Source organism: Chelonoidis abingdonii, chromosome 2 (assembly GCF_003597395.2).
Source record: "Chelonoidis abingdonii isolate Lonesome George chromosome 2, CheloAbing_2.0, whole genome shotgun sequence".
NCBI classification, from domain to species: domain Eukaryota; kingdom Metazoa; phylum Chordata; order Testudines; family Testudinidae; genus Chelonoidis; species Chelonoidis abingdonii.
The window spans coordinates 53,073,166-53,091,565 of record NC_133770.1 but is presented as its reverse complement, the minus strand read 5'-3'; the positions used below and the strand labels follow the sequence as shown (position 1 = coordinate 53,091,565).

The window sequence follows — 18,400 nt, the reverse complement described above, 5'->3', positions numbered from 1 at the left end:
TAACACATTAAAATCTGGCCCAGATGGGTAGAAACCAAAAATCATCAACTGGGAACAGTTTGATACTTTTTCATAAAGAACTCAATCACCACTAACTCCAACTAACAATCACATCCTAATGGCCAAGGACTGAAGGGGAGATGTAACCATCCCTTCTCATTCCAGGCAGAACTGAAGCACATTTGCAGTATGTAGGAAGGTTGTACGTAGCATCTTCTCTGTGCATGACAGCCTGCAATGCTGTCAGCTTGGCATGTTTCATTAACAGTAAACTCATTTTTTAAAAAAGAAACCACCTGATAGTAAACTTTATTCCATTGTGAGTGCAAGATAAATGTAATTCTTTGGACAGACACAGACATTAAGGAGATTATTTTAATTATTTTGAACAGCAATGAGATATTGAACTAAATCAGTGTTAAAATGCATCAAAAGCACAATGTCTAATTGTAACTAGTTAAAGTAAGATACTATGTGGTCATGTAATATTTCATTATACCAGAAAGTAACATACTAATAAAGTAACAGCTAATAAAAGATACTGTTATCTCAGCCATCCATTATTTATTCCATTTATGTATAGTGAAGAGTCTTGTAATCATTTATCAGAGGGGTAGCCGTGTTAGTCTGGATCTGTAAAACCACCAAGCATTCTCAAAACTACAATACCCGCACGAGGAAATTAGGAAACAGATCAACAGAGCCAGACGTGTACTCAGAAGCCTCCTACTACAAGACAAACCCAAGAAAGAAACCAACAGGACTCCACTGGCCATCACATACAGCCCCCAGCTAAAACCCCTCCAACGCTCCGGATCTACAACCATCCTGGAAAATGATCCAACTTTCACAGGTCTTGGGTGGCAGGTCAATCTTGCCCAGACTACCCGCCAACCGAAAGTAATTTCACCACAATGCACACCGTACCATAGTTACTTCTACCTCAGAACCATCACATGCAACAACCTCATTCCAACTCTCGCACATATCTAACCAGTGACATCATCACCGGACTAAATCAGACACCACACTTCGGTTCATTTCCGGCACGTCACCAATGTATTATCATCATATGCAGCAATGCCACTCTCGCTATGTTACTCGGCCAACTGGACAGTCATACGAAAGGATAATGGGACACATCAGATACAGGAATGGCTATACAAAACTGTAGGAGAGCACTTCACCTCCCTGCCATTATGAGCCCTTAAGCTGGCATCCTGCAGCAAAAACTTCAGGACCAGATTCAAAGAGAAATGCTGAGCATTCAGTTCATTTTCCAATTTGACACCATGTCTGGACAAAAACAAAGACTGTGATGGCTTGCCTTAAGAACCATTTCTCTCCTTGGTTTCACACTCTACTGTAAGAACGGGCCCATCCTCCCTATTTGAACTAACCTCGTTTATCTCTAGCTTGCTTCTAGCATGAGTATATACTACCCCTGGAATTTTCACTGACCTGAGTATGACGAAGTGGGTATTCACCCACGAAAGCTCACGCTCCAAAACGTCTGTTAGTCTATAAGGTGCCACAGGATTCTCTGCTGCTTTTGTAATCATTTGATTTACACTGCATCAAATCAGGTCCAGCAAGCAACTTTCCTCTTGTGAGGAATCCCATTCAAGCAACTGGACTATTCAAATGAGGAAAGTTAAGCACATGCTGTTACACTGGATCATGAACGTGAGTGCCTACCTCAGGCCAGACTGTCAAAAGTAGGGAAGACTCCCTAAGTTGGTGGTATGTTCTGTAATTAGATACCACCAAGCCAGTACCAAATGTGAACTCCTGGATTACTATAACATTACTATTACTATAAATACACTAAAAAGTCCCATACAGTCCTCTTAGACTCTCCAGTCTATCTTGCCATCCAAACAAACCACACTTAGTGATAAATGATAACTTATACCAAAAAAATCAAATATTCTTGGTTACTACCTGTCCCAAGAGACCATTCACTCACCTGAGTCGAGTTGCATTGTAGATCTTACAGAGATAATACTGGTGGACAGTACTATAATAAACTAACTATAGGTTTACTAGCTAAGAAAAAGGAATGAGAGCTATTAAGAGGCAAAAGCAGGTAAAAATATATAGACTGTGATGCACCTGTACATAATTCCAAATGGTAGCAGAGATGCAGTAATTTGCCAGTTTCCAAAAAGTCTCTCAGGCTTACCCAGAATAACTCTGGGGATCTTCAGTCTTCTAGTTCAGTTATTCTGCCCCGTTAGAACCCATAGAGCCCAGAGATGCGGGATCTTTCTCTGAATCCATACTTAGGACTTCTCCTCACAGAAAACAAGCTGACATGGTCACCACCCAAGAGACTTCATTCTTTGATTGGTGGAGAGAGAAGAGCATAGTGACCACACGCAGTGACCACTTGCCTTCAAATATGCATGAATCAATACTTTCCTGTTAAAGTTCTTTATTTTCATTACACAAGGCTTCTTTCTTGTTTGATGGGTTATTTAGTTACTGGGTCTATACAATGTAAATGTTTGCCATTAAATTATAAAAGGATACAGATAAATGAAAACGATTCATGTAACGTAATTAGTTGTCATGACGTTTAAACACCAAATATATTCTTATACAATTAACAATCATATTGATCTATACTAACACAGAAGTGAATTGGCCTGGGGCTTTGGCATGAGCTTGCACATGCCAGCTGCCAGCATCACACATGTGTAAATGCTTGCAGGATTGGGGTCTAGAACAGCTCAGAAATTAGAACTAATTCATAGATTTCCACCTAATGCATAGAGATTCTGCAATGTTCACTGAAGGATATATCTATTTTTGCATGTAGTCACTTATGCCAGGTTATGTCACTTTATCAAAATGCTTGATAAATGGAAAATGTTCTACAGTAAACTTAAGTGTAACTTTAAACCTGTCAAAACTAAGTATTAAGATATAATCCATATTTTAACAAATCAAGTGCTAATTATTTGGAAATCTCCAGAGAATGTTATTAAATACAAACAGGCCTCAGTGAATTAAGTGACAAAAGAATTTGGCAAAGGCAAGTAAATCAGCAACATTCTCAAACATTTATTGGAAACTTCAGGTGGGATTGGAATCATCATGTAAATTAGACACGCCTTCATAGTTTTGTAGACTTATTCCATGTTTTTATATAAAACATTATAATTGTGTAGTTTGGTTCTGAGAATTACACTGATAAAAATGTGTTGCAATACAGGTTGTCTTTTCAAATTATTAAAAGACTGGGATCTCTTACAATACATTCAGAGCCATGAGTTATAGAAGGTTACAGACAAAAGCTTGGAATCTGAGATCAGATCTCTTCAGGCAGGCTTCCACTGAAGTCACAGAGGCTGCTTATGAAATTCAAGGACCCACCTATGCTATCTGAGTGTGGCCAAAATTTATTATGGAATTCAGTAGCAATGGGATACAATGGGATACAGAATATAGGAGCCTTGGTCCAAGCAAGCTGTAGAGCACCGACCCTTAAAGGAGTAACTCTCTGCATTTCAAGCAATTAACTTAGGGCCAAATCCTTGTCACATCAAAGTCAGTAGCAAACTTTCACCAAGTTCCACAGGAATATTATTGGTCCTTAAAATATCATAGTGTAACACTGACAAACCCTGGTCGTCAGTGGGCAGGATGGAATCTGGGGCCTCTGGAGCTCAGTGCAGGAGCCTCTACTGCATGGTCTCAGTGCCACTAGCGGATACAGAACACCACACTCAGGAGGTGTGTGGGTTACAACAGCATGATGCTATATATTTCAGAACTAGAAATTCAAAAATATGTTTGTTTATATGGCTTGAATTAAAAATTTAAAGTAAGGATATTTTACTTAAATTTTAACTTATTTACATTGTTAATTTTTTAAAAATAGCTTTTGTTTCATGCTCCAACTAGGTGGATGTATATCTTAAGCCAATCAAAATGAAATATTTAATTAAACTAAGGCTTTTTTCCTAATCAGATGTTGACTCCCTCCAAAGAGAATGGCTGTAAGTGTTGCAATGTGGGACCATTGTACCACAAAGGGGTAATATCCTGATAATGCATCTGTAACTTTGATGCAGTGCATCTATAATAAACTTGACTGGAGAGCAGATAGTGAAAGAAAGAAAGAGAGACCAAAGGATCTGATCTTTTTTCTCTCCTCTGTATGTACAGGTGTAGGAATTCTTGTCTTTTCCCACTCTATAACCTACCTAAAGCTATCTGAAATGCCAGAATCCCCCCAGATGAGCCCAGAAACTGGAGACTTGGTAACAATTTTTATGAACTGTCAGATTTGAAATAAAACTTTGGCACAATGGACCTCCCACTTCATCCCCTCCCCCCACAAAAATGAGTACGAACAGTACACTCATCTCTACAATTAAAAAAAGCACACTTGCTTAACAAGAGAGACTTAGTCATAAATTTGCATGTGAGTCAATCTGAAATTCCACTGCGTACCATTATATAAGAATGTTTCATACATCTGAATTGCAGCTCTGTTCTCCCTGCTTTTGGAGATGGTTCACATATGTGTACACTACAGAATAGAAATTTTGTATAACAGAGATCTGATTCACATGAAAACAAAGTTGAAACATGTGGAATGCATTCAGTGTAGACAGCACCAAATTTTCTGTAGCATAGACAACAAGGTCATGGGTAGCTGGTACTTAATCACAAATGGATATAAATGCACTTCTGCCAACTGAAGCAAAGGTTAAAGAAATTTACATCCTAGACAACATAACATTAGAAAAAGTTAAACCACCATTCTCACTAAATAACAGAGGAAATGCGAAAACCACCAATACAGGCCCTAGTGTATGAATGATGAAGCTAGAAGCAGTTGCAGGAAGAATATCATCCAGACCTTGGCCCCGTGTCTCAGAAATAAATCCAGAAAAGAGGAGACAGAATCTTTCCCCTCCTGTGCACTCTCTGCTTATTTCATTTTCACAGCAATACTATTTAATCCACACAACCTCCTTCCCCCACTGGAACATTGTTTTAAAAATACCAAACACAGGTAAAGTTGCTAAGTGATGTTTTTCAACATATTACATATCACACAATCATTTACACAATCCAGGGAATCTTACCTGCTGCTCACATAGAAAACAAATGCACTGCATTTGTCAAATGTAAGGAATGGTTTTACAACTCAAACTGCTTCTAAGAAAGATGTTTATTTTTAAAAGGAGTGTGGGAGAGAAGTGAATACACATCACTGTATTACAGCAGGGGTGGGAAAACTGCGGCCCACAGGCTGCTTCCAGCCCATAAAGCCTTTTAATCCGGCCCTGGAGCTCCCACTGGGGAGCGGGGTTGGGGGTTTGCCCCAGTTTGCATGTGCCGTGGCTCTGCGCAGCTCTAGGAAGCAGGCTCTGGGAAACGCTTACCTCAAGCAGCTCTCGGAAGCACTGGCATGTCCCCCCTCTGGCTTCTACGCGTAGTGGCATCCAGGTGACCCTGCACACTGTCCCCCGCCCCAAGTGCTGGCTCTGCAGCTCCCATTGGCCAGGAACCATGGCCAATGGGAGCTATAGGGGCAGTGGCGCCTGTGGACAGGGCAGTGCGCAGAGCCACATGGCCATGACTCCGCGTAGGAGCCGGACAGGGGACATGCTGCTGCTTCCGGGAGCTGCTTGAGGTAACTGCTGCCTGGATCCTGTGCCCCTGACCTGCTGCTATGCCCCAACTCCCTGCCTCTGCCCTGATACCCCTCCCACCCTCTGAACCCCTCAGTCCCAGCCCAGAGCACCCTTCTACACCCTAAACCCCTCATTCCTACCTGAGAACCTGCACCTCCAACCGGAGCCCTCACCTCCTCCCACATCCCAACCCCCTGGACCAGTCTGCAGCCCCCTCTCGCACCCTGAACTCCTCATTTCTGGCCCCATACCAGAGGCTGCACCCCAGACAGAGCCCTCACTTTCTCCCACACCCCAACCTCCAATTTTATGAGCATTCATGGCCCACCATACAATTTCCATAGCCAGATGTGGCCCTCAGGTCAAAAAGTTTGCCCACCCCTGTATTACAGCCATGAGTGTCTGGGCTACATTATTCAGCCTACAGGAGGAAGATGATGGTGGGGAATCATTCTGGAGTGAAATTTCATATATGTTCTGACGGTAGTTGTCATCTTTACAAAGTATATTTAAAAAAATCAGCTTATTTTTTTCTTTAATTACAGGAGGGGGATAGATACATTGAAAACTTAATCTGCTTGTTTGTCAAATAATCATTTGTCTGGAGATGAAAAAATGAATTAAAGACATAACTAATAGTAAATAGAGTACTAAATCCATTCCAAATTCTAAATGTGAAAACCAGCGAATGAGTCTTTCCACTGTCTTCAATGAGCTTGGATCATGCCCTTAAAGAAAATTGAGGTTCTGTCAGAAAAATGCAAAAAAGTGAGAGAACACAAACAGGATCTTCTGACACCACCTGGAGAGTATGCTGTGAATTAAGAAATTGTAGGGGATATAGAACTGATTTTTACCAGCTGTTCAGTAGCAAATATAAACTATACTGTTGCATATCACATTCACCTATGATGCTTTTTCTTTGGAGGGATTGTGATCATTGTATCTGCCTATATGTTGGATCATATTTACCTGTACATTTCCTTGTTTGTATCATTTAAAGAAAACAAAGCCCATCCTTACCCTTCCCACCCCCTGCAATGAGAGTTTAAAGCTTTTCAGTGGAAAATTGGTAGTGTTCATTGTAGAGCTAACCATATTCATATTAAAAAATGCACTATATTGTGTGTGTTCTCAAAGTTATGTCATATATCCCCTATCCACCCGATTGCTTCCAGGAGTTACATATGTTCTGCAGCTCACAGTAGCCCCGAATCCCCTACAGCACTGTACATCACAAGGACTCCCCTGTCACTGCCATCCTGCCTCCCACATGGCACCTCTGCCAAGATTTGGGAGGAGCCTTCAACATGGCAGCCTGTGGCCTGCAGTAGAAGAATTTTCTTACAGCCAGCTAAGGGATTTTTGTGGTCTACAGGCTGGGGGGGTGACAGGGAGGCAGAGAGGTGTGTGTACGGGCAAGTAGTCTATCCTATAATACTGTGTGGTACCCATTTAGGAACACATGCATAGCTTACCTATAGTTATGCCACTCACAGGTGATGTGATGAACTTGAACTCAAACTCAGGCCAATAAGACCACCATATCACTTGCACTGAAATTTCAAACATCCTAAAGTCCTTCAGATTTGGACTTTTGGTTCAGGCCCATTTTAACATTTACAAATGCACATATGTATCTCTGGCACTTGTTAGGAGTACACAAAACGCTACCAGGAAACAGGAAATGGAGTGTCATGGCTACAGAAAGACAATCCATAATGAAGTAGTTTCCTACTAAAGATTGGATCTGGGGTATTTCAAATAGAACCAGTTGTTGAATTTTGGGGAGAGGAGTTTAATTATGGAAAATCACCAAGGAGACGAAGTAAAGCGAGAGAATGAAAACACTGTACATTTGTTTTCCTTCTGTTTTAGCCAACTTGATGTCATACCGTCTTTCACCCATCTACTGATGTTGATACATGGATTTGCAAGCCTCCTCTGTGAAACAGTGTAACATTGGTTATCCTAATGCAGGTGCTCCCTCTACAGGCCATGTCAACATTTTTTTTTTAAGCAAGTACATGTGGAATGAAATGTTCTAACTGGTACCCTGTTAGGATGACCAGACTGTAAGTGTGAAAAAGCAGGACAGGCGGTAGGGGGTAATAGAAGCCCATATAAGAAAAAGACCCCAAAATCGGGACTTTTCCTATAAAATCAGGACATCTGGTCACCCTATACCCTGTTAACTGAATTTTGTCTGTGAAAGCCATAGGACTATCACAGGTTTTTAGTTTCCCTAAAAGTACAGTAGCTTTTCCAGTCTCTTATGTTAATACATAGAATGATGAGTAGCTTAGCAACACACTGTCTTTTGTTCTCTTGCTTGTGCATGCACAAACATATAAGTGCATTCAGGTTATAAGTTCTAAAAGAAAATTTCTTACTGAAATTGATGCGTAACTTCAGCTTCAGTTATTCACTCCATATGAACAAAATCTATTTTTTTTCAAACCAGCATACATCTTCCAGTGGTGATCTGCTCATCTTATAGCTATTTTGTCATTTTTACAATGATGTCTCATGCTGAAAAGAGAGATAAAATAAGACTCAAAATTCCTAAATGCTAAACAAAACAAAAACTTGCAAACTCCTACCTTTCCTTCTCTTCTGTGAAGCTAATAATCCTTGCTCTCAGGACAAATGCATCTTTGCGATTTAGAAACAGACCAATGAAGAACATGTACAATATCCACCAGTAAAAGGACCTCTTGCGAAAAGAAATGAGGGTATGGATAATTCACCTTTAACAAGTTCAGCAATACTGTTAAAATAAATGGATGGTTTAATCTTCTATCTGAATGAAAACTGTTGATAAATGGATTTATTTCTCACAAAAGGTGTTGATTGGACAGCCCTGGATACTGGAGTCCTTTAGTTTCAGAATATGTATATCACAGACAGTATAAGAGTATAAGACAGACAGCAACCCACCAGTGTGATTCAGGTCTGTCCTGCAGAGTTCCCCAGTAGGAGGTAAAAAGTTAGTATAACCTTCTTCAAGCCTATTCATTCCTTTGTGACAGACAAAGCAGCAAATATGTACCAGCTGTAATGGTGGTTTTGGTGGTGTGGACCTTTGTCAGTTAGGAACTGAATTGAAAGCAAGAAATTTTAATTAATACGTTGAACAGCTGTCATATGATCTGTGTTTTGACATATATAGCTTCTGACTCAAATCTCTGATAATTTTTATGTACAATTATTCCCATTTTGTTTTTTTATCTTAAACAGGATTGTTAAGCATACACTTAGATTTCTGTACGTTTTAAGGTATCATATAAGCTTGACTGACTGTCTCATCCTGGATTTTTTTCAGGAATGTATAATAAATACAATACAATAATAAAGTTCTAAATGAAAGAATGGTCATTCCTCAAGTATATCAGTTCATGAATTAGTTACTAGATGAGAACTGATTTATGTCTCTTTTTCAGGGAGAGCTTGGAGCAAGGGGACTGCCAGGACCTTCTGGGCCTAGGGGAATAGGAATATCTGGTCCAAAGGTTTGTCACAGTCCATTTTGTAGCTTTGTGATCTTTATGGATGCCTGAGACCTGACATGACCTCACCTACACTGGTGTAACTTCTTTGGCTACTGGATTTGCACTGGTATGACTGAGATCAGAATCATGCCTAAAAGATACAGGCCCTGATCATGTACCTATTTATGCATGTGATGAATCCCATTGAGTTCAATGAGACTACTCATATGATTAAAGTTAAGCACACATGCAGGTGTTTGTGAGACTGGGGCCTAAAACTGAATAGATAATCAAACCAATAAAGCCGCTAATTAAATTTAGTAACACAGACTGTGTTTGCTTCTGTTTATTTCTGAGCTGTTTCTTTTTAGTAGTTTCCTTTGAGGAGGCTTTTTAAAGTACATATATATAGATATATATACACACCAGCAATTCTTGCCCAATTAAATCTAAACCCAAGTCACCACATTAATGAATAAAAAATATTACTTCACCTACTTTTTCTCTCTAATATCCTGGGACCAACATGGCTACAACAACACGGCAAACTATATTTAAAAATAGTAATATATGGATTGAGAACAAAAATTGCCAGCAAAAACTAGTGTCAGAAAATATACTACTTATATATACTAAACTTAATAGGGAGAAACAGAATTTAAAAATTGTTTTAAATGGAAAGAGGAAAATCATTTTATCTTAAGAATTTTGTGGCCCTGATTGAAGCATGTTCTACCCAGGCCTCAAAACAGTCTTTTCACCAACATGCTATATTTTATACAAACTCAACCTAAAAATAAATCTGTGTACAGCTTTGCACACATCTCTTGCCACAAACCACAGCAATTACTTTTCAGAGGTCGCTAACAGCTGGAAGATTCATGAGCTAAACAGCTGCATATAAAGATTCTTAAGACATCTGAGTTATGCAGCACTTCTAAATAGTATCTGCAGAATACTGGCACTTCACACAACATTGGAGATACTCCATTTACTGTACTGGAGAAACAACAAAATAGTAAGATGGACTAAGACAATTTGATTCTATGGTTCTATGTATTGAGAGACCCAAGGGAAATAGGGAGAGAACAGCCCTTGTATTTCCTAAAGCACAAGGGCTGTAGTTCTTCCTGGCTCTTACATCTTTCTCCCCCACTGTGTAAGGACCAGGCAGAATGTGACTTTGAATCAGCATGCCCAGGCCCCACCAGATGTATCACAATAGTGACTTTTGACATATCTGGAGATATGACACACAACAGGTTAATGTGCACAACAGCCCACCCGTTGTGTTTACAGAGGATCTGATATCTCCACTGCTTTGCCCCTTGTGTATTCAGTTGTACATGTGTGTAGAGCAAGCGTACAATGCTACCCTATTAGAATGTTTTACATCCACTTTGTACAGTGGAAAATCAGGCTCGGCTTCATTGGTATAATTCATTCTTTAAAACTTTGGGATGAGTTATTCCCTTGCTTACCATGGTGTATACAGGAGTAACTACTGAACTCAAGAACTACCTCAGTGTAAACTGTGTCAACCAGAGGAAAATCAGGGTCAGAATCTTAGGCCTGGTCTACACTACTGCTTAAGTCGATGTAAGTTATGTCACCCATGGGTGTGAAAAAATCACCTCCTTGAGCAACGTAGCTTACATCGACCTAACCTGGGGTCTACACTGCCCTATGTCAGAAGCAGACACTCGCCCATGGACTTAGCTTCCGCCTCTCGGGGAGGTGGAGTACTGAAGTCCACAGGAGAATAGTGCCGATTTAGCACGCTAGTGTAGACAAGCCCTTACAGTTTTAAAATGCTTCTACTCTTATCTTTGCTTGTGGTAAATGTGTGTTGATTAAGAGTAATGTTAGTAATTGAGAGTCCTCAAACTAATTCTTCTCTTTTTGCTGCACAATTCTTAACAGGGAGCTGTGGGACAGAAGGGTTTGCCAGGTCCACCTGGCCCTCAAGGGGATAGCATACAAGGAAGCAAGGTAACCAAGTTTTACATGACGTATAGCCAAGAGATCTCTATTTAAAATAGTCTTTTGAAGAGATTCTTTGTTTCTTTTTTGCTGCGCGTAAATTCAGTGTAGAGGGCAGTTTTAATATAGCCAGTTGAATTAATCTCTGTGAATATTAGTTGTGAATTTAACCCCTAAGTTGATGGGTTGTTTATGAATTATTTACTTCAACTATTCACCTTTTGTTATTTGTGGTGTGTGATCGGTCACCTAAATTAATCTGAATTATGTCTGCTGTCCGATTAATACTTTTTAACGACGAAAAGTAAGTCTCAGTTTTACAAGATGCTATTTATTTATTTGGATTTTTACTACTCTATAATAAGAGGGTGTCCACAGGCCCCCGGACATTGGGGGAAAAGGGGACAATTGCCCAGGGGCCTGGGTGATTTTGAAAGGCCCAGGGGCCCCTGGCTGCTGCAGCAGCAGTGGCAGGAGTGCCAGGCCCTTTTAAATTGCCCAGGTGGGCCACAGGGTGCCCACGTGCATGAGACCGCTCTAGGCCCTGCACTCTGTGGGGCCCCGTGGGCCTGTGTAGGCAGTTCCAGAAGTGACAGGGGCCCAGAATTTCTGTCAGTGGGCATGGGTGTCCATTCATTGCTCTGAGCACTCTTTAGCATATTTTAAAAATACACTGACAGGTCATTTACTTACAGATTAAATCAAATAATCCAGAGACAACATAAATATAACAGAATTAACCAGACTCCGGCACAGTCCCCCTCCCCGCCCCTGGTACCAAGCCCCAGCCTTATGAGTGAGGGAGCAAAGTGAACCTTGTAGTGCACTTTGAGGGTTAACAAACTGGCTGTGATGAAGAAAGGTAGGGAAGCAAATTCTTAATGGCCAGGGCCTTAATGGAGAACACCCCAACTGCCAATCTTATTTTCTAAAGCAATGGGAGTACATACACGCTTAAGTGTATGCTTAAATGCTTTGCTGTTTCAAGAATAGCATGTTCAGCATTTTGCAGGATTAAGCTCCTAGTGATGAGGTGCACTCGCATAGGTGTGTTGAGAAATGCACCCAGTTGGCAATGGTTACAGAATATATCATGTGGAATCTATCTGACTAAATCTTGTGGTTACAGTGGGTTTAGCTGTAGCAAGGAGATTAGCCAAACCAAGTGGAAATGTTTCAGTGGTTGAAATGCATCTAAAATGCAGGAAAAATAATCTGCAGAATATACAGTATTTGTGCAAATCCACATTTTTTCAGTTATAAGAGAAAGAATCTGAGGTAGCCAAAACATTCTCTAGAGGAGTAGTCTTGTATGTACACAACTTTAAATGTTTCCTCTATCCCATTACGAGATAAATTCAAAACATGCAGTGTGTTTGAGATGTGCAGTAATAGTTTTACTACTGAGAGTTTTTAAGGTGGTGACCATGAAAAACACATTTAATAATGTGGGCTATTGAAATAAGATGTTTGTCCTTGCATTTGTGACAACTACTGTAATAATGTGGCTGAACATGCATAGCTGGCCCTAGAATTTTGGAGAGTCCAGTGAGTTGTGTCAGGATGATTAGTGAATTATATAATCATTTAAACTACTAAAGTCTTTAATCTTTCTTTCTTAGCACTGTGGCACTTGTCTTGATACTCCAGTAACTGTTTTCTCCATCCATTGAAATCTGTCTCAGTGGTGCCAATCACTGATCTTTTTCAGAAGTACAGTGCCCATTTTTTGTTTGGGCAATAGCAAATTTCAGCCTAAGAAGTTATTACTTATGTGGAACTCTGTTCTTGTAGAGAGAATGGAGCATAGGAGAAGAGATCATTTACACAAATCTGATAGCAGCATTGACAGGGTTTGCCTATTACAGAAGCCACTGGGTATCTTGCCCAAATCCACAATAAGTTCAGAATCTAGATTTTATTTAAAGGTGCATTTATCGATCCATGCTCTAGCAGGAAGTTAGGATCAGGGACCTGAAAAACACCATTATTGAAGAACATAATTTGCTTTCTAGATAAGAATAAATAACCAATTTTTAGTTGAATTACAGCATGTGGGTCAAACTGGTAAATCACTGAATAGTTTTAAATTAATAAAATGTGATCTTTGTTGATGTTCACTGAAAGGTAAATCCTGCTTGCCTTATACATGTGAGAAGACCCACTAGTGTTAATGGCATTGCTTGCATGAGCAGGGTTTAAGAACATAAGAATGGCCATACTGGGTTAGACCAAAGGTCCATCTAGCCTAGAATCCTGTCTTCTGACAGTGACCAATGCCAGATGCTCCAGAGGGAATGAACAGAACAGGTAATCAGCAAATGATCTATCCCCTGTCGCCCATTCCCAGCGTCTGGCAAACAGAGGCTAGGGATACCATCCTGGCTAATAGCCAATGATGGACTTATCCTTCATGAACTTATCTAGTTCTTGTTTGAACTGTTGTAGTCTTGGGCTTCACAACATCCTCTGGCAAGGAGTTCCACAGGTTGACTGTGCATTGTGTTTGGCTTTGTGTTTAGCATTCGTAAGGAATGAAATTCACTATTTCTTGAACAAAGCCTCTTTGGACTTTGTATGCAGTACTAAACAGGGAATATCCATCATTGGAGATTTTTAAGAGCAGGTTAGACAAACCCCTATCAGCAATGGTCTAGACAATGCTTAGTCCTGCCATGAGTGCAGCACGGGACTGGAATAGATGACCTCAAAGTCCCTTCCAGTCCTATGATTCTATGATTGAATTCACCTGCTCAGTCTCTCGATAGGACACAGAGCTGAACTGCCACCCCTCCGTAACCACTGTTGCAGCCTAGCAGATGGAATGATAGAAGAGCACTCTCTGTGACTCAGCTTCTTCCCCAACTCTCTGTCTTTATTGGGTCGGCCTTCCCATTGGGGAATGTCTGCCTCTGTGCTGCTGCATCAACTGTACTTGGCTGATGTTGGCTGACCCAGGCCAGGTCTACACTGCGACTTTAAATCGGTTTAATGGCCGATATACCGATTTAACGCTGTATCCGTTCACACGCGTCGTCCATTTAATATCGAGTTAAAATGGCTTCCTAAATCGATTCGGAACTCCTCCCCAAATGAGAGGGTAGCGCTAAATTCGCTAGTGATAACTCGGATTAGGGTCATGTGGACGGAAATCGACGTTATTTGGCCTCCGCGGCTCCCAGAGTGCCGCACTGCAACCGCTCTGGACAGCATCTGAACTCGGATGCACGGGCAGGTAAACAGGAAAGCCCTGCGAACGTTTTGAATTACTTTTCCTGCTTGCCCAGCGTGGAGCTCTGATCAGCACGGCTGGCAATTCAGTTTGAAATCGAAAAAAGAGCTTCCAGCAAGACCGACGGGAGATTACCTAGGTCTGATCGCTGTATGGTTGAGACAAATCTGTTGTATCCAGCTCCATTACAGAACACGAACTGCCAAAGCGTCTTTTGAATAAAACTCCAGGATACACAGCGCTGTGGTGACAGCGTAACGGGAAGCCCAGAGACTCAAATGCGCTCATGACGGAGGGAGGGTACTGGAGGACTCCAGCTATCCCACAGTCCACCAGCAGTTTCTCTGAAATTATTTGATTCTTGGCTGAGCTTCCCAATGTCTGTAGGTTCAAACCGAGTGTCTGGTCGTGGTTCAGGAACAGCTCCTCAGTTATTCCCCCCACCACCACGTGAAAAAAAAAAGGGGAAGATCTTGCTGTGCATATGGCGTTTTGCTCAATGCACCTCCGCACAACAGGTTGCAAAGGTTGTCTGCTGCCTTCACAAAGGGAGGTGGTGAGGCCTGTTACCGCACCAACCGGGGCAGTGTTTTTCTGCCCCATCAGGCACTGTGCTCTCAAACCGGAAGTGGGACTATGCGGATAAGCTGAGGAAACAGCTACCCACAGTGCACCGCCTGAATCGTGGTAGCTTTGGACCATGGAGCAAACAATCGATTTCGGGATCCCACTGTGGACGCGCTAAACCGATTTTATTAGATCTGTTTTGTAATATCGGTTTAAGCTAATTCGAAATAATCATGCAGTGTAGACGTACCCTCAGACTCATATTCTCAGGGAGACTCTGTAGCAATTGTTCTAGGATGAGGGCATCCATTATTTCCCCCACTGTTTGCATCTCAGGCCTCAGCCAGCAGGTGGCCTCATCCATCAGTCTCTAAGCAAATGCCAGAGGCCACACAGCCCCCATCCATCAGGCCGACCTGAACTTTTGGCTGTATTTCTCCACCGACAGGCCCACCTGGCCTAGGATGGCCGCTCTCACCATCTCATAATTCCTGGCCTGTTCCTCACTCAAGGCCATGTTGGCCACTTGTGCTTCTCCCACCAGACAGGAACCAGCCATAGGGCCAAGGTGGCCCTATCCCATCTGGCACCCATGGCTACCCGCTCAAACATACCCAGTAATGCATCCAGGTCATCTGTTGGCCCCATTTTACAGAGTCCCAAGCCTGGCAGCCAGGTGCCATCCCCTACTGCAGGACTCACCATTTGTTGCAGGAGTTGCTGCTGAATGCTGGCCTGCTCTCTTATAAAGTCCTCTAAGCTTTTCTGCTGTTCTGCCTGCCAGGTTAGCGAGGCCGGTCTCTCAGCCTGGTGGGACAGCTGGAAGTTTTGCAGGGCCTTCTGCATCTGCTCCTGCTGTTTTAGAAGCCATTGCAGGGTCTCCTCCATCTCCAGATCACCAACCACCTCCATTGGCTCAGGCTCCCGAACAAACACATATATGTAACAGGGCACAGGTGGGCCCCTCTATTATCTGCCACATCTTCACCCACAAATCAGCCAGTGACTCTGCTTCGGTGCAATCACCTGTCCTCTTTATTTACAGTAGAAGTTCCCACAAACTTGTAGCCACAGCAGGGCCAGCTCTAGGTTTTTTGCCACCCCGAGCAAAAAATTTGCTGCCCCAAGCTCTGAGAGCACAACTGCCCAAGCACAAAAAAAAAAAAGAGAGAGAGGCCGGAATTCTGCCCGTGGAATTGTGCCACCCCAAGCATGTTCTTGCTTTGCTGGTGCCTAGAGCTGGTCCTGAGCTACAGACAGCATCAGGCTTGCAGCCTCTAGGACTGCTAGCTTCTGCGGTCCGCAGGGGAGAGCAGCCTCTAGCTCCCCAGCTGCTCCCTTTCTTCTCTCCCCCGCCCCCGGCTTCCTGCAAACCTTTATGTAGCCTCTGGCTAAGGAGGCTGGCAGCTGTTCCCCTTTTGCCACTTAGGCCTGGGCTTACTCAGCCAGCTCCAATTCCCCTTTCCTGATTGGAGCTGGCATGACCGAGGGTTCACTTCAGGTTTCCTTGCCAGCACTCTGTCACAGGACCCCACTTCACATTGGGCTTAAGTGATGTAAATGGCTTCAACATATGAATGGAAGGCCACGTCTACACTACGGGATAATATCGAATTAGCTAAAATCGGTTTTATAAAACTGATATTATAAATTCGATTTCATGCGGCCACACTAGGCACAGTAATTGGCTGTTGTGCGGTCATGCTCGAGGCCTAACGTCGCATTTTCTGAAGCGTCTGCATTTGGGTAGCTCTTCCAGTAGCTATCCCAATAGTTCCCAGGCAGTCTCCCCGCCCTTGGAATGTCAGGGTTGAATCATTATTTCGCGGGGGTTCTGGTAAATGTCCGGCAGTCATTCCTTCCTCGGGAAACATCAGCTGACAATCCCTTTCGTGCCATTTTCCCTGGATTGCCTGGCAACCCATAGCTCGCAACCATGGAGCCCGTTCAGCTTTTTTTTTCGGCACGTATGTGACGTGGATGCCGCGGAGAGGAGGCGATAAACCTCCGCCGCTACACAGCAAGCATTCACCTTGCTTTTGCAATGATGGCAGAGAGGTTACCGGTCGTTCTGTACCGCTACTGCCGAGAAAACTAGCAATGAACATGAAGGTTATCCTCCCCCTCGTACTGCCGTGCTATCATGGGTGCCCCTGGCTGAAATCGGCTAGAGGGACGCAACGCAAATTGGGATGACTCACTTGGGACTGAGTCAATCCCTCCCTTATGGTTTCTAAAATAGAGTCAGCCTGCCCTAGAATAAGGGGCAAGTGTATTGGGACCCAGTGTATCAGAGCCACAAGCTGCTCCGTCTCAGTATCACAGGGGGTGCCCTGCAACAAACCCCACCCGTGCTTCCCTCCTCCCCAACCTTCCTGGGATACCTGGCAGTGGTCTTCTGCCATTTGTGTCATGAAGTAATAAAGACTGCAGGAATAAGAAACACGAGGCCACATTACACTACGGATAAAATCAAATTTGCTAAAATCGGTTTTTAAACGATTATTATAATTTCGTTATTTTGCCACATTAGGCCACAGTTAATTCGGCGTTGTGCGTCCATGCTCCGAGGCTAACGTCGATTTTCGAAGCATTGCATTAATGGGTAGCACTTCCGTAGCTAGCCCATAGTTCCCGCCAGTCCTCCCCGCCCTTGGAATTCATGGTTGAATCTTAAATTGTGCAGGGGGTTCTGTCGTCACGTCATTCTTCCTCCGGGAAAACATCAGTTACAATCCTTTTCGGCGCCGTTTGTCCCTGGATTGCCTGCAGAACTCCATAGCCGGCAACGCATGAGCCCCGTCAGCTTTTTTTTTTCCACGGGCACGTATGTTACTGGATTGACCGCGGAGAGAGAGCGTATACTCCAGCGCTCACAGCGTCATTCACTTGCTTTTGCAATGATAGCAGAGAGTGGTTACCGGTCGTTCTGTATACTTCTGCCTGAGAAACTGGCCAATGAGATGACGGTTTCTCTCTCCCTTTCGTACTGTCCGCTGCTATCATGAGTGCCCCTGGCTGAAAATTTTTGAAAGCAAAATTGGATTGACTCCTTGGGACTGAGTCAATCCCCTCCTTATGGTTTCTGGAAAATATAGAGTCCGTCCTTGCCTAGAATAAGAGGCACGTGTATTAGAGAACCAGTGTATCTCAGAGAGCACAGCTGCTACGTGTCAGTATTCACAGGGGGTGCCCCTGCAACAACTGCACCTGTTGCCCTTCCCTCCTCCCCGCACCTTCCTGGGCTTACTGTGCACTGCCCCCCCCGCATTGTGTCATGAAGTTGTTAAGGAATCAAGGAATACAGGAAGACTGTTAGTGAGATAAAATGAGTGGGGGGAGGCACTTGGAGGTCAGCCTCCCGGGGGCTATGACAGTCCAGCAGTCGAAATCTTTTCTTTAAGGAAAGGGAGGGTGCTTGAGCCCCCAGTTGCGATGATGAAGAACGGTTACCAAGCCGGTTCTGTACC

At 42.9% G+C, this 18,400-nt stretch overlaps 1 protein-coding gene across 2 annotated transcripts in view; it reads left to right on the top strand.

The window, feature by feature from the left end:
- COL28A1 (collagen type XXVIII alpha 1 chain) overlaps positions 1–18,400 on the top strand; it is a 133,891-nt gene that overhangs the window by 89,394 nt on the left and 26,097 nt on the right. For both annotated transcript variants that reach the window (XM_075062362.1, XM_075062361.1), the window contains exons 26-27: positions 9,101–9,169; positions 11,072–11,140. In XM_075062362.1, coding sequence (XP_074918463.1) covers positions 9,101–9,169; positions 11,072–11,140 — 138 coding nt within the window. The remainder of the gene's footprint in view (positions 1–9,100; positions 9,170–11,071; positions 11,141–18,400) is intronic.